This window comes from Equus asinus, chromosome 17 (genome assembly GCF_041296235.1).
Source record: "Equus asinus isolate D_3611 breed Donkey chromosome 17, EquAss-T2T_v2, whole genome shotgun sequence".
In the NCBI taxonomy this organism is placed as follows: Eukaryota; Metazoa; Chordata; class Mammalia; order Perissodactyla; family Equidae; genus Equus; species Equus asinus.
The window spans coordinates 45,215,536-45,229,573 of NC_091806.1; the positions used below are offsets into that span (position 1 = coordinate 45,215,536).

The 14,038-nt window shown below is 59.7% G+C and overlaps 1 protein-coding gene across 2 annotated transcripts; it reads right to left on the reverse strand.

Moving 5' to 3' along the window:
- Positions 1-3,234: 3,234 nt before the first annotated feature.
- UNC93B1 (unc-93 homolog B1, TLR signaling regulator) lies at positions 3,235-14,038 on the reverse strand. 2 transcript variants are annotated; one of them, XM_044762230.2, is made up of 11 exons: positions 13,879-14,038; positions 13,613-13,754; positions 12,766-12,919; positions 10,066-10,227; positions 9,714-9,846; positions 9,271-9,364; positions 8,584-8,708; positions 7,887-8,069; positions 7,135-7,408; positions 4,916-5,034; positions 3,235-4,041 (listed from the first exon to the last, which is right to left on the reverse strand). In XM_044762230.2, the coding sequence occupies exons 1-11, from the start codon at positions 13,972-13,974 to the stop codon at positions 3,718-3,720; spliced, it is 1,806 nt and encodes a 601-aa protein (XP_044618165.1). In that variant the 5' UTR covers positions 13,975-14,038; the 3' UTR covers positions 3,235-3,717. The 2 variants fall into 2 exon arrangements, with proteins under 2 accessions (XP_044618165.1, XP_044618166.1); XM_044762231.2 differs by lacking the exon at positions 13,613-13,754 and having other exon boundaries at positions 13,879-14,016.

A 14,038-nucleotide genomic window follows, 5' to 3' on the forward strand; every position in this document is an offset into this window, starting at 1 on the left:
AGAAGATGTAAGGAAATTTGGGCTCAGGTGGGGAAAAACTTTCCCATGAGAGTTTTGTGTTTTCAGGCCTGCTTTGTATAAGTTCGGAGTGCCTGCAAGGGAGTCACCCCATTGTGCAGTCTACAAGCCCCAAAGTTGAGAAATTAATATTAGAAAGTAGTTGTGTCTTAGTGGTACCTCCACATGTCGGTAAGGGAGAGATCCCAGGCAGGAGCTGGGTAGGTCTGACCCATTTTAATAAAAGTATTCTATTCACCCACGTACGGATACAGGCTCCACGCGCTCTCCCATTCCACGGCCCTGGGTTCGTGGGTTCGGATCCCAAGCACGGACCTACACCACTAGTCAGCCACGCTGCAGAGGCATCCCACATACAGAAATTAGAGGAAGATTGGCACAGATGTTAGCTCAGGACTAAGCCTCCTCAAGCAAAAAAAAGAGGAAGATTGGCAATGGATGTTAGCTCAGGGCGAATCGTCCTCACACACACACACACACACACAAATCTTAGAATGTAGGTTCTTGGGATGTTTTAATTTAAAAATCTTATGCAGGTGGACAAAATCACAGAGCTGCTTTTGGAGCAATGACGGCCTTGACTGGGAGTCTGATCTTCTACTCATGGGTCCAGAGCCTCCAGCTGGTCACCTTATCCAGAGGCGACAGAGACAAGGGGCGATGACACCAACGTCAATGTCATACCTTATGACCAGACCTGGAGCTTCCAAGGGACCAGGCATTCACATCTGATGGCTCAGTTAGCCTGCCCTCAGAGAGCCAGCCTGCCGGGGCTTGTTGCCATGACCTGTTACACTGCTCGGCCAGGAGGGTGTGTGTGGCCTGTCATATGTGAGTGTGTGGGTCTCGTCCGTGTCCCAGGAGCAGTAGGGGGGCTTGTCAAGTCTTCCGATGGAGAAATCACTCTGGCAGAACATGATCGGAAACCACGCCCTCTCCCGAGCGGCCGCTCCAAGGGCCTGGGGAGCCTTGGCATCTGTCCAACATCAGAGTCTTTGTCCAGTATCGAGATGGAAGTTAGAAAGACTTTGAACTGTGACGAATTGCAGCCCCTTTCCCACGCCACCCCCCTTGCCTGGCACGCCCATGGCCCACCCTCTTCCAGATGGCACCCTGCCCGGCCTTCAGGGGCTGAGTGTCTGCGTGTCTGGTTGCCCCACTGTGACTGGAGCTTAGCTGAGATTCTGCCACGAGGATGTCACCACATCTGCCGCCAGAGAACTTTCCCCTCCACGCCAGATGCTGCTGGGGAACTGGAAGGACAGAGCGCTGGCGCTTCACCCAGCCCACGGGCCCCACCACTTGATCTGTTCTGGGTCTGCTTGCTGTTGACAGTCTGCACGACGTAGGCAGCGTGGGACCGTCACCTGCCCGAGAGTACAGGCCGCCTGGGGGAGGTGAGCTGTGTCCCTCATTACAGCTGTAGCCCTCACTGCCCTGCATGACTGCTGGACCCCCCAAAGCTGCCAAAGACAACTTGGTAACCAGCTTGTGTTGTTTGCAGCAGACCCGGGGTGGGGTAGGGGGGCTCCCCTCTCAGGCATCACAGACCATACATTTAATCACCTTCTCTAGAACTGGGTCCAGAAAGGCCACAGTTGGTTTTCTGGGCAAGAGGGGGCCACGGGATCCAGTAAGGGGCTCCCAGTAGGTACATGACGTTAATAGCTGACATTCACAGAGAGCGATCTCTGTGCCAGCCCTGTGCTAACACAGAGGTGCCTGAACTTTCTCCATTCCTGGCACCCTCAGTGTCTTGGTAATTCATGGCGCTCCTAGGCTGAAAGAAACATCCAACAGTTCTATTTATGAATTGTTTTAGGTCCCAATAACTTCATAAGTATTTAGGTTCTAATAACTTAGCGGTCATTTAGAAAATAGAATACAAGTCAAGAGAAAGAAAAAACAGTACTTTTATTTCATTCTTTCATAACCACCACTACTTACTAATCGGCTGTGAGTACTGGCCAGCTTCTCTAACCTTGGACTCAGACTGGACACCTCCAGCCTTGTTTCCTGGTCCATTGTGGTTTTCATTCTTTATCGCCCAAATCAAAGAAAACCCAGCTTCTCGAAGATACATGTGAAAGGAATGTAGTGTGATCGACCGTTGAAAGTGTGAACCACCGGGACCTGTTAGTCTGCTCAGGTGGACAGTTGTACAGCGTTGCTGTTTCCCTCCAAAGTTTAGAAAATTTAAGCTATCCTCTGTACCCTTGTGAGTTTCCTACAGAGCTTGGGGACCTCGGAGGCGCCCTGCTAAGGAGTTTCATACATGCTTCCTCTTGTACAGAAATACACCTTACGGAGAAGAAGCCTGTGGCTCAGATGGGTGGAGCCCTTGCCTGAGGTCACAGAGCCTGGCTCCAGGGCCCCCTAGAGGCTGCTAGAAAGAAACTCAAGTGAGGGCAGCCGGCGGGTGGAGAGGAGAGAAGGGAGCAACATTTATGATACTGCAGGGGGTGTGGACGAAAGTCTGGCCTTCAGGTGGGCACGGAGGGGGTGGAGAGTAAGGAATGCTGGGGCTCCAGCAGAGAATCTGTTGGCATCCAGTTGGGGGAGTCTATGACCCTCCTGTGGCCCCCTTTGCCTGTCCTCATCCAGGCGTTCAAAGCTCTTCACAGTGGGGTCTCAGTCCCCTCGGCACCCTCAGGCTGCCGGAGGTCTGCCTCTCTCATGGGCATTGAGGCTGAGGATGCAACTGAGAGAGGGCCGTGGCCAAGTTTACCTGGGTTCGGACAACCGTTCTCTCGACCCATCCTGAGCACAGGGTGACCTTGATATGGCTCAGAAGTGGACTTGGCCCCCAAAGGGGACCCAGCTCCCTAGAAACACCCCAAAAGAAAGAGAAAGGATGGGGGGGCAAGAGGGCTGGGGATGCTTAGACTACAGGAGGGGGAGCAGGACCTGGGCCTTTGGAGTCTGTCGTGTCCTCTAGACCCACGAGGGACTGGCGGCCCCCTCACACTCTCGCTGAGGTCCCTGCAGGCCACTCCAGGCGCTTCTTTCTCCTGGACGGGCGCGGTGGGACTGGCGAAGCAGGCGGGCGTGGAGAGGGGCGGGGCTTCCAGGAAGGAGGACAGCCAGGTGGGCGGGGCTTAGGGACCCTTCCCCCGAGGGAGGGTCAAGGCCCCCGGTGAGTGCCCCAGCGGCCAGGTCCGCTGGCCTACACCCTGGGCACCCTCCACCCCGGCACGGCTGAGACTTCCCAGGCAGGAAAATACAAAATCTCTTTATTGCTCATTTTCCATAAAAAGTCGCGCTTCGTGGCAGACCATAGGGATCGGATGTGCAAAGCGCGCGACCTGTTCGGCCAGGGCTGTGGCCGAGCCGGGGCGGGACTCGGGGGAGGGGTGCTGCAGGAGGACCCCGGCCCTGCTCGCGGCCGCGGCACGTGCGGGGGGCGGGGGGCCTGGGGAGAGCGTCGTCGTAGGGAGCGCCCCCTGGGGTGGGGGGAGGTCGGCTGTGCTGTCGCTGGAACCCTAGGCTTGGCCCAGGGGTCTCCAGGCCCCACCCCGCTTAGGAGGGGGCTGCGGGACGGAAGCCAAGCTCCTGGTGGCCCCGGGCTCCGGGAGGGCCCTCCCTAACATGGGGAGATGTGGGGGGACGCGCACAGGGTCCCTCCTGAAGATTGCGCAGGAGTCGGAGGGGTCCCCGACCCGAGCCACGGAGAAACTGAGGCCGGGAGCAGCTGGGCGCTCACAGCTCCTCCGGCCCATCGCCCCCCAGCGCCTGTTCGTAGGGGCACGGCCGGCGGCTGAGGCCGGCCGGCTCGGGGCCGGGCCGGGGCCCCGCGGGCGGTGCCTCCTCCTCCACGCCGTCCCCCCGGCCGCCGCCGCGCTCGTTCTCCGCGTCGCTCTCGTCTGAGTTCTCCTCCTCCAGGTAGCGGTAGCCGCGCACCTTGTGCTGGGGCCGCGGGATGCGGGGCTGGCGCGGGACCACGCCCCGCCGCAGCTTCTGCTCCATCCACAGGTACGAGGCCGCGGCGGCCACCAGCGTCACCAGCAGCACCGACAGCTTAGCCTGGGCGCACAGGGAGGGATGCTGGGGACTCGCGGACACCCCCACCGCCCACCCAGGCCTTCTCTGCCCAGCCCCCGCCTGGATAGGCAGTCTCCCACCCCGCAGCGTCTTCTCTGCAGTCCTTCCCTCCTCCCAGGAGCCGCCCACGCCACCCCCCTTCCTGGGCACCCTCCTGCCCATAAGGCTCAAACCCCAGCTCTGCCCCTTCCAGTCACCCTCCTTCTTAGGGCCTCAGTTTCCCTAACTCTAATGATCGTCTCTTTGCCTCATGGGCAGATGGGAGATGTTGATATGCGCCTCATCAGGCGTGGCCCTCCTTCCCCCGGACTTAGATTACTCTGTCCCTTACCCGAGGGGACCATAAATAATGCTTCTCAGTCGTTTTGACTGGAGCTCACAGTCAGAAACAACTCGACATCATATCTCAGTACATACACACATATTCGCATGCATACTCCCTATGTCCTATTCGATTTAATTTTTTAAATGTCAGTCGGGACCTGCTCAACTGACCCACCAGTGGGGGGCAGCAGAGCACAAGGACCCTGCTCCCTGAGCTCACCAAGGGGAAATAGACCCTCAGCATCCAGCTCAGAGCCCAACATCTGGTGAACAGGCTACCAAGCTACCCACAAGGCAGCTGGGATGTGCCAAAGGAAAGAGCAAGCTGTGAACCTCTTCAGATAGGTAAACCGAGGCCAGCGGGAGTGAGGCACTGAGTGCTGGGTTTGGGGCTTGGCCCAAGGCCGGCCTTAGGGGTGTGGTGGCCTTCAGGGGCTGTGAGGCGGGCACTCAGAAAGTATCTGTGGCCTGGGGCGTGGTGTGGGGGGTGCCTGATGCCCCAGAAACTCTCCTCCACCCGGCCCGGCCTCACCTTCATGGGCAGGCTGGAGCCCAGGTACACAGTGAAGATGGCCACGGCCTGCCACCAGTGGTAGATGGTGAAGATGAAGTCTTGTCTCTCTTTGTCCTCATACAGGATTCCCAGGAGTGCTGTGGGCAGGCGGGGCAGGGCAGGAAGGAGAGCGGTGTCACCAAGGGCCCAGGGTGGCTGACCCACCTGTCCAAGCCCTGGACCCTGGAGCGCCAGGGAGCCACTGTAAATGGGTCCTGGCTGCCCCCTCCCGACCCCGCACCCAGCGAACACCCTGGGTATGACACCGCCCCAGGAGCTGAGCAGCAGCAGGAGCAGGTGAGCCCCAAGCCAAGATGCAGGTGGGCCTCCCTCTGGGGCACACGTGTGGCCTCGAAAGCAGAAAGCTCTATGTGCAGTCACGTCTTGTCCTCTCCCGGAACCCAGGCGCGGGGTTCCCACCTGCGGGGCTGTGCCTCCTCCTTGCCTGGTGCTAAGGGAGGCAACCTGCTTACAGCACCAAGCTGTCTGTGATCAAAGCTGAAGTGGGGAGGGGGAATCTGTTTCCCGAAGAGTCCTCCCTGGGGTGGGCAGAAAGCACCGGACAGGGAGCCAGGAGACTCAAATTCTACTCTCGGGACTATAAGTAAGGTGGAGAGAGTTGGCACAGAGGTGTGGATTCAAATGTTGCCTCTGTGGCTGGCCCAGGATAAGTGAACTCCCAGAGCCACTTCCCCATGTGTAAAATGAGATGACACGTATGATGTTGTGATGTGAGGTTTTCTGGTGACAAAGTCCACACAGCGCCCAGCAGAGCGGACCCTGGCCGGCACTCAGAACATTAACACCCCATCCTGAGGCTCTGCAGTGTGACCGTACCCCACAGGGCTGCTATGAGGGGACACGGAGCACACGAGGTCCCCAAGGTGAAGGCAGGAAGCAGAGCTGGGCAGAAGGGGACGCCAGGCCCAGGCCCGTCCAGTCATATCATGGGCCCGAGGTACCCAGGCTGGACGCTGCCTGGAGCCTGTTGCCCTGAGCAAAACGGCCAAGACAATGTGGTCCAGCACGTGGGGCTCCATCCCCTACGTCAGACACAGGTGGCTGACTCTGGGATGGTGGGTGCAGGGGTCACCTGAGCCAGCCCCTGCCCTGCCCGCAGCAGGCACGACATCCACCACGCCATACCCCCAGGGCTGATGTTCAAAACTGTTAACAGCACCGGCCCAGCAGAATGGATGCCGAGATGGAAGACCCAAATAGCTGTGCCTGTGTGCACCAGCTGCGTTGTCACTGACACAGGCCCACCTTCGGGCAGAGCATCACACAGCTGAACTCTGTCCCACCTCCTCCTTTCTGCAAACGGGGCCCCACACCCCAGCAGCCCAGACTTGGGGCCTGGAATCTGCTACTCTGCAGACCAGTGCTGGGGCTTCATGCCTGCTCCCAGCTCCTCTCTATAAAAAGGGCATATCTGGGCCTGCCTGGTGGCGCAGCAGTTAAGTTCACACGTTCCGCTTCGGCGGCCCAGGGTTCGCCGGTTAGGATCCCGGGTGTGGACATGGCACCGCTTGGCACACCATGCTGTGGTAGGCGTCCCACATATAAAGTAGAGGAAGAGGGGCACGGTGTTAGCTCAGGGCCAGTCTTCCTCAGCAAAAAAGAGGAGGATTGGTGGCAGATATTAGCTCAGGGCTAATCTTCCTCAAAAAAAAAAAAAAAAAAGGCCATATCTGCACCTACGCACTGGGGTGGGGACAGGGCCACCCGCTGTTTCCCAGGCTCCCTAAGGCACAGACTCATGAAAATGATGCCAAAGTGGGCCCTGTCCTCTGGTATGAAAATGAGGTACCCCAATGTGTTTATTCACACTATCCCTAAGGGGTGGCCAGGGTCCCGCACCCACTCCATGTGGCCACAAGATCTCACACTGACCCCCCAGTGTGCACAGGACACCCACCCTGGGATGTCCACAGGCTGTCCAAGGCATGCAACTCCCATCCCTCTCCCCAGGGTGTCCAAAGCTGTCCCCATTTGTCCCTAGTATCCACGGGCCTTCCTTCCAGCTCTGGAGCATCCACAGGAATCCCCACCTACCTCCACCATGTCCACAGGACCCCATGGCAGACCTCCAGTGTGTCCCCAGGACCCCATATCTGTCCTGGGATTTCTGTGCTCGCCCCCAACCACCCAAGGCAGCCACAGGGTCCCCTGCCCAGCCGTCCCAGTGCCCCACTCACTGCTGAGCCCGGTCTTGTTGAGGGCACTGCCCACACCCCACAGGGCAGCTGCTGCATAGAGAATCCAAGTGTGTTGCAGGACCCGAGGCTTGGGGGCCCAGAAGAAGAGGCCGAGAGTGAGAAGCAGGTGCAGTCCGGCCCCCGCCACCAGGGGTACCGAGCGCGGCAGCCACAGCCCCAGCAGGCCCAGGACGGAGGAGGCTGAGGCGCCCAGGCTGTAGGCTACGAGGAGGTACGCCAGGCGCTCCAGCCCCACGGAGCACACGCCATAGCCCTGTGGGACAGGAGGGAGCACTGGAGGTCAGCTGGTCCAGGCTCTGGCCCTCGCCACCTGTGGTCTCACTTTGGGCCACACCCTGCCCTCTCTGGGCCACCTCGGGGCTAACTGCCTCTGAGGCTGGCGGGCAGGTTCCTCGGGGACAATGGGAAAAAGCTTGGACAGTGTCCCCAGACACCAAGGTTGTACCCTGCATGGAACCAAATGCTTTACGGGCGTTATTCCACCACAACTGCAGAACGCCTATGAGAGTGAGCATCGTCACCGAACTCAACAGATGAGGAAACTGAGGCTCAGAGAAGTAAAGTAACTTGCCCAAGGTAGAGGGGCAAAAGAAGGAAGAGGGAGGGACTATTTGGGACACCCTTGTACATACGTATACATGTATTCCAAACTTAGTCGTTGTTTATCTGAAATCCAAATTTAACCAGACGTCCTCTATTTTTTCTGGCAGCCCTACACAGGCTGTACTTACAAGGGCGAGCCCAGTGCAGGCAAAGAGCACCTCGAAGCCGCTGTAGATAAAGAACGGCACGAGGTGGCGCAGGCGGAAGTCGCGCACGTGCTTGAAGGGCAGCTGGAAGATGTTGCCCCAGCCCACGCTGCGCAGGTCGATCTCCTCCGTGGGCCGGTACGCGGCGCCACACAGGCCCAGCACCTGCGGGGTGCACAGTGACGGGGCGGGCAGCCAGGCACAGGCCCCGCCCCCAAACCTCAGCCCCGCCCCTAAACCCAGCACGGACCTCCAAGCTCCGCCCCCAGCGCTAAGCCACGCCCTAGACACGCCCCCAACGCCTCAGTTCTGCCTCCCGGTACCCGCCCCACCCCGGGTTGGAGCCACACCTCCCGACTCTAGACCCCACTGTCCGCTCCCAGCCCCCTCACAGGTCACAGTCAATCCTCTGGGACCCTGTCTCCAGCTCGACCCGCACCAGGCCTGGTCGCCCTCTCCCTGGCTCTGGGATTCCAACTCCAGTCTCAATCCACAAGCATCAGCCACGCCTCCGAGCCTCAAGCCCGGCTCCTAGGCTCAGACTCCCTCCCCAGGACTCAGCCCTGGCTCCCGGCTCAGACCACGCCTCCAGGCAGCCAGCCACGCGCCCAAACCGCGCCCCTTTCTCCCTGCCTCGGTCCCCAGAACCTGGCTGCCCCCACCCCGTCCCCGGCCGCACCAGCAGCATGGCCAGGAAGGCCATCGCCATGAGCACGCTTTCCACCACAATGAGGTTTCGGCTCCGCGGTAGCGTCCGCAGGACCGTCTTGTTGAAGCCGCTGAGGATGCCCTGGCTGTTGGTACCTGAGAAGGGGCGGGTGAGGGGCCTCGTGAGGCAAGGAATAGGACACACCGTCAACTCAGCCAGGAAGAAATGCAGCAGGGCGGGCTGGTGGAAGGGGAGGGTTAGAGGGGGCGGGCGAGGGCGTGCGTGCAAAGGCAGGGTTCCTTTGGGCAACAGTTTGAAGGTGAGGGCCACTGGGGCTCCTCCCCCCCACTTCCTGCGCTATGGCCCTGGGGGGCGTGGCGGCGCCAGTCCACTTCCTACCTCCATACACTCACCTGCACTGATTTGAGCTCTGAGGGTGTCCTTGGCCCTGAGATTCCACAGGCAGCCTCAGCCCAGGTGGCACCACCCCCAGGCAGCCTTCCCTAAGGCACCCTGCCCCGCAACCCCAGCTGGGTCAGATGGCCTAACCACATACTCCTACAGGGCCCTGTGCCTTGCCCAGCAGAGCCGTAGGACACCTGGGTCTCAGCCCTGAACGCTGTGAATGAGGGCATCCTCTCTGGGCTCAGTGTCTGCTGGGAGACTCCGTGGGCGATGTGAGCAGGCCTTGGGGACCCCACCCCCGTGAGAACTAACCGCAGCTGTGCACGTTGAACAGTGTGTGGTTCAGGTCATACAGGTAGTGGTTCAGGAAGTAGATCATGGGCAGCTGGGCGCAGGCAAAGCTCAGCTGTGGGCAGGAGGGCAGCATGGGCCAGGCTCAGGGCACGGAACCAGGCAGGGGGCCCAAGCGTGACCTGGGAGGGGTCTGGGCACAGCCTCGCGGGGACAGGAGCCCTCTCACCTCTGGGGGCAGCCCGGTAGTAGTGGGGGAGTGCCCACTACAAGAGGACCTCCTCCCGGTCAGCACTGTGGACAGGGGTGGGACGAGGTCTCAATTGCCAGAGGTAAGCAAGTAGGGGTTGGCTCAAGAAAGGGCAGTGGGACTAGAGGGCTGAAAAGACTGTGGGATGGGCTCCAATGTGTGGATTCTGGGCCTGGAACCCCCCCCCCTGAGTGGCCCCATATGTGGCACTCACGTGGAAGAAGCTATAGAAGATGGCTTGGAAGACCAGGAGATAGGGCGCATGAGAGCCCCTTGGCGGCCGCTGCTGAGGACCCTGCTCATCCCGCTCCTTATAGTGGGAGTACTCGTAGTACTTCTGGGCCATCCTGGACCATAAAGGAGAAGGCTCTTCCCAGCCCGACCTCTGCCAGACGCCTGCACTTCCTGCACCCAGAGCTAGGGGCTGACCAGCCGGTGTCTCACAGATGGGGAAACTGAGGCCCAGAGGGGGGAGGGGCTGGCCCAAGGTCCCCCAGCCAAGGTTGGCAATGCAGGGGAGGCTCTGCCGGGCCTCCAGCCTCCCGCCCTGCTGCCACCAGGCTCACCTGGTGATGTAGTTGCCCATGGAGGCCCAAAGAGGCACGATGGCCATGCCCAGGGCCACAGCGGAGGGCACGAGCGTGTAGTAGCGCTCCCAGTAGTTGGTGGAGACAAAGAGGGCGTAGATGCCCACAGCCAGAAACATCATCCACTTGGTGCCAAAGAACCTGTGGGCAGTGAGAGGGCCGCTCGTACCATGGGCCTACCTGGACTGCCGCAGCCGGAAACCAGAGCAGCCACAAATCTAGGTCCCACAGATTCGGACTTGCTGGTGGTCTCAGGCAAGCCACCGTGTCCATGCACCTCAGTTTTCACGGCTGTAATGTGGGCACAGAGCCCACACCAAGAGCCTCCTGTGGCCACCGCAAGGGTGGAAGGAGATAAAGCAGGGGAGCAAGTGTCACGAGTCAGTGGTCCACGGGCCCACCCAGTCCTCATTCATGTCCTGGGCTGACTCACCAACCCCCCTTCTCCACCGGAGCTTCTGTGCTTTGACTGCAGAACCCAGGCACACACCCAAGGGACTGACCCAAGCCGGGTCATGGAAACCCAGGAGCAAAGAGAGAAAGAGAATGCCATGGCGGCCAGTGGCAGAGCCGGCAGCCTGGCGTCCCCTCCTCCCTGCAAGTTGCTCTTGCAGCCCACTGTGGTCAGTCTGGAAGTTTCTTCTTCACTGGCTCCTAGGACAACAGCCTTGCTGGCCATGGGAAAATATCACACGGTGTTCAAAGAGTGTTGACAAGCAACAGGACAAGGCCCATTGAGAGCACAGAGGCTGGTTAGGCTAAAAACCACTACTGAGATATCTGGGGGGGTTTTTTTGAGTATTTGTGCCCATGATCAGCTCCTTTTGGTTTCTAGGAAACTCAAAGTGAAATGACCCTGGTTTTCTGATACAATTACTTTCTCTACTCTTACAGGGCCCTGGTCCTTTTCTTCTCCTTATTTGCCACATAATAACCAGATAGGCAGCCCCCTCTCCTCTATTTGGGAGCAGGCACAAAAAAATGCACGGTACGTCTTGATGGAATAAAAGAGCAAAAAGTGAAAAATACTAGCACTCGTTGCTGGTGAGGCTGTGGTTTAAAAACTAACACACAAGGGCTGGCCCAGTGGCATAGTGGTTACGTTTTTGCACTCTGCTTGGGCCACCTGGGGTTCACAGGTTTGGATCCGGGCACAGACCTACACGCTGCTCATCAAGCCATGCTGAGACGGTGTCCCACATACAAAATAGAGGAAGGCTGACACAGATGTTAGCTCAGCAACAATCTTCCTCAAGCAAAAAGAGGAAGATTGGCAACAGATGTTAGCTCAGGATGAATCTTCCTCAGCAAAAATAAAAAACCCACAGCTCGTGGACATGCAGATTGACAAAGCATTTTGGAAAACCAGCCTGGTAGTTTGAGGAGGGGTTTAGCATGGCAGTTTGGAGTCACTCCGCCTGAGTTCAAACCTTCAGTCAGCCTGGTGCTGCCTGTGGGCCTTGGCCAGCTGTTTAAGCTCCTGGTTTCTCCGTGTCTAAGATTAGAGCACCTGCAGTGGGGCATAAGGAACCAGGTAACAAAGTGCCCAGCACACAGGAAAAGACAATAAGAGTTAGCTGTTGTTATTAACAATGATAGGTTGCAAGAGCCATAAAGCCTTTATATGCCTCTGACCTAGTAAGGGCAGTGTTGAGAATATCCTAGGAAATATTTTTTTTCCTAAGAAGGAGACAGCTATAAGCACAAAGTAAACACGCAAAAAAGGAGAGGGGGCCACCATGTCCAACTCTTGAGACACAGTTGCACGTCCCCATCTCTGCAGAAGATGCTCCCATCACAAAATTCTCACTGTGAAGACCGGAGTGGGCCAAGATGTGTGCAGTGAAAAGAAAGCAAAAGAGACCATTATGCGCGTGTGTGTGCACACAGTGGTGACAGGGACATAAATGTCATCCATGCCTATCGGTCGGAGAATGATGCTAGCCAATTTACTGGAAGGCTTGGGGGCGCTTTCCTTTTTTCTGATTTCAATTATGATTCTAATGCTCTTCATGCAGTTGTAATAAAGGAGTTTTGGTTTTCTTAAAAACGGGGGAACTGAAACCCATCCAATTTGTCCACTGATCTCAGGGTCCCATCTGAGCACAGACCTGTGGCCTGGTGGGAGGGTGCTTGTGGAGGGAATTTTTGTCTCGTGTGGGAGGCTGGACCAGATGCCTCCAAGGCTCAGGTCCAGAGTGGACCCCCTGGGGCACCTGCCCAGCCATGCCTTTTTCAGTGAGAAATGTCCCTCAGCAGCAGCCACAGCTGACTGAGCAGGAGCGGGCACCTGGGCCTTGCTGGCTGATCAGATTCTCTCCAGAAACATCACAGCCCTGACCCCAGCAGGGTACTGTGGCTCCAGGCCACCAAGGAGGGCATGAGGGTAATGCCACATGGGGCACAGGCAAGCTGAGGGAAGGAGCCTGAGTGAATTCATGTTACTTGAAACCCCATGTGCTCTGGGGCAAAGCTCTTGATTCCTTCCCCAAACCCAGGTTTCACCCTCTACCCGGCACCCGCCCTCCCTCCACCCCCGCCCCCCGGGGCAGGGCCTCTCCCTACCTCCCTGTCTCCCAGGAACACGGGGGCAGCTAAAGGCCCCATGGTCTAACAGCTTTTGTACCCCTTCAAGATCAGGCAGACAGCCCAGCCCTTATGGGGACGGCAGCGTCGCACCTGATGAGCACAGGTGTGTAGAGCAGGGCCGCGATAGGGGTCACGTTGATGCCTATCAGCATCTTGCTGTCGATGTCGGGCAGCCCCATGTTTCCGTACTTCACCTCGCGGTAGGTCTCATCGTAGTGCAGAATCAGCTGCATCTGCAGGAGGCCTGGGGACAAGGGGCAGGCATGGAGGGGGCGGCCTGGCCGGGGGGGGGGGGGTCGGGGGGAATGAGCAGAGGCTGGAAGGCAAGCCTCAAAGGGAGCTCCAGTCACCAAAGGGATCCCCGATTCCAACGCTCACAAGGACAGAGAGGGAAGCCTGGGCTGGGCCAAGCGCCCTGCCAACGGCGGCAGCGTCGGCGACTGGAGTCCAGACCCCCCACTGCCTGGCTCCGCCGGGCTCTTGGACCCCAGCGCTCCGGATTCTCAGGGCAGCAGACCCGCCTAGGGCGCCCTGTCCACACACGCACGAAGACTCTGGCGGGGACATGGGGACTCTGCCAGTTTGACCCCCTGCATGGGGTGGGGGGGGGGGGCGGGGCGCAGCTGCAGCTGCGAGGGCAGCAGACTGGGAAGTGAAAGAGGAAGCGAGGCCGACGGCCCCTGAGGTTTCTCTTTCCCTGACCAGGTCTGGGAGGGGAGGCGGGCGGGGTAGGGCAGCCTCGGGCGCAAGCGCCAGGGCCAGGCGGGCCGTGCTCCCGCGCCGGGCCGGGGGTGCAGCCAGACCCCTGCCCCCTCCTTCTCCCCTCCTCCCCCTACTCCTCCTCCTCCCCCTCCTCCCCCTACTCCTCCTCCTCCTCCCTCCTCTCTCCTTCCCCCCCACCTCCTCCCCGCACTCCCCTCCGCGCGCGCGCCCCTACCCAGGTAGACGCCGTAGGTGAGCGTGCCGCCCGTGCTGGCGGCCAGCACGTTGGTGAGGACGCCCAGGCGCTTGCGGCGGTAGTAGCGCCGCTCCTCCTCCTCCTCGTTGTAGTTGGGGTAGGCGCCCACCAGCTCGTCCAGCTGCGGGGCATGCACGGCGCTCGGACCCGGCCCGGCGTCCCGGGCCCCGCACCCACCCCGGCCCGCCCCGAGAGCCCGGCCCGCCCGGGGCCCACGCCCCCGCTCCGTCTCCGTCCCCGCTCACCGGGGCCGCGGGCCCATCGGGGACCCCGAGCCGGTCCTCATCGCCCTGCGCCCCCGCGCCGCCCGCCACCGGGTAGAGCGGCGGCTCCGCCTCCATGGCCCGACCCGCCGGAGCACTGGTGCGGCCCGGGCGTCCCTGCAGCGGGGCGGCACTTCCTCCG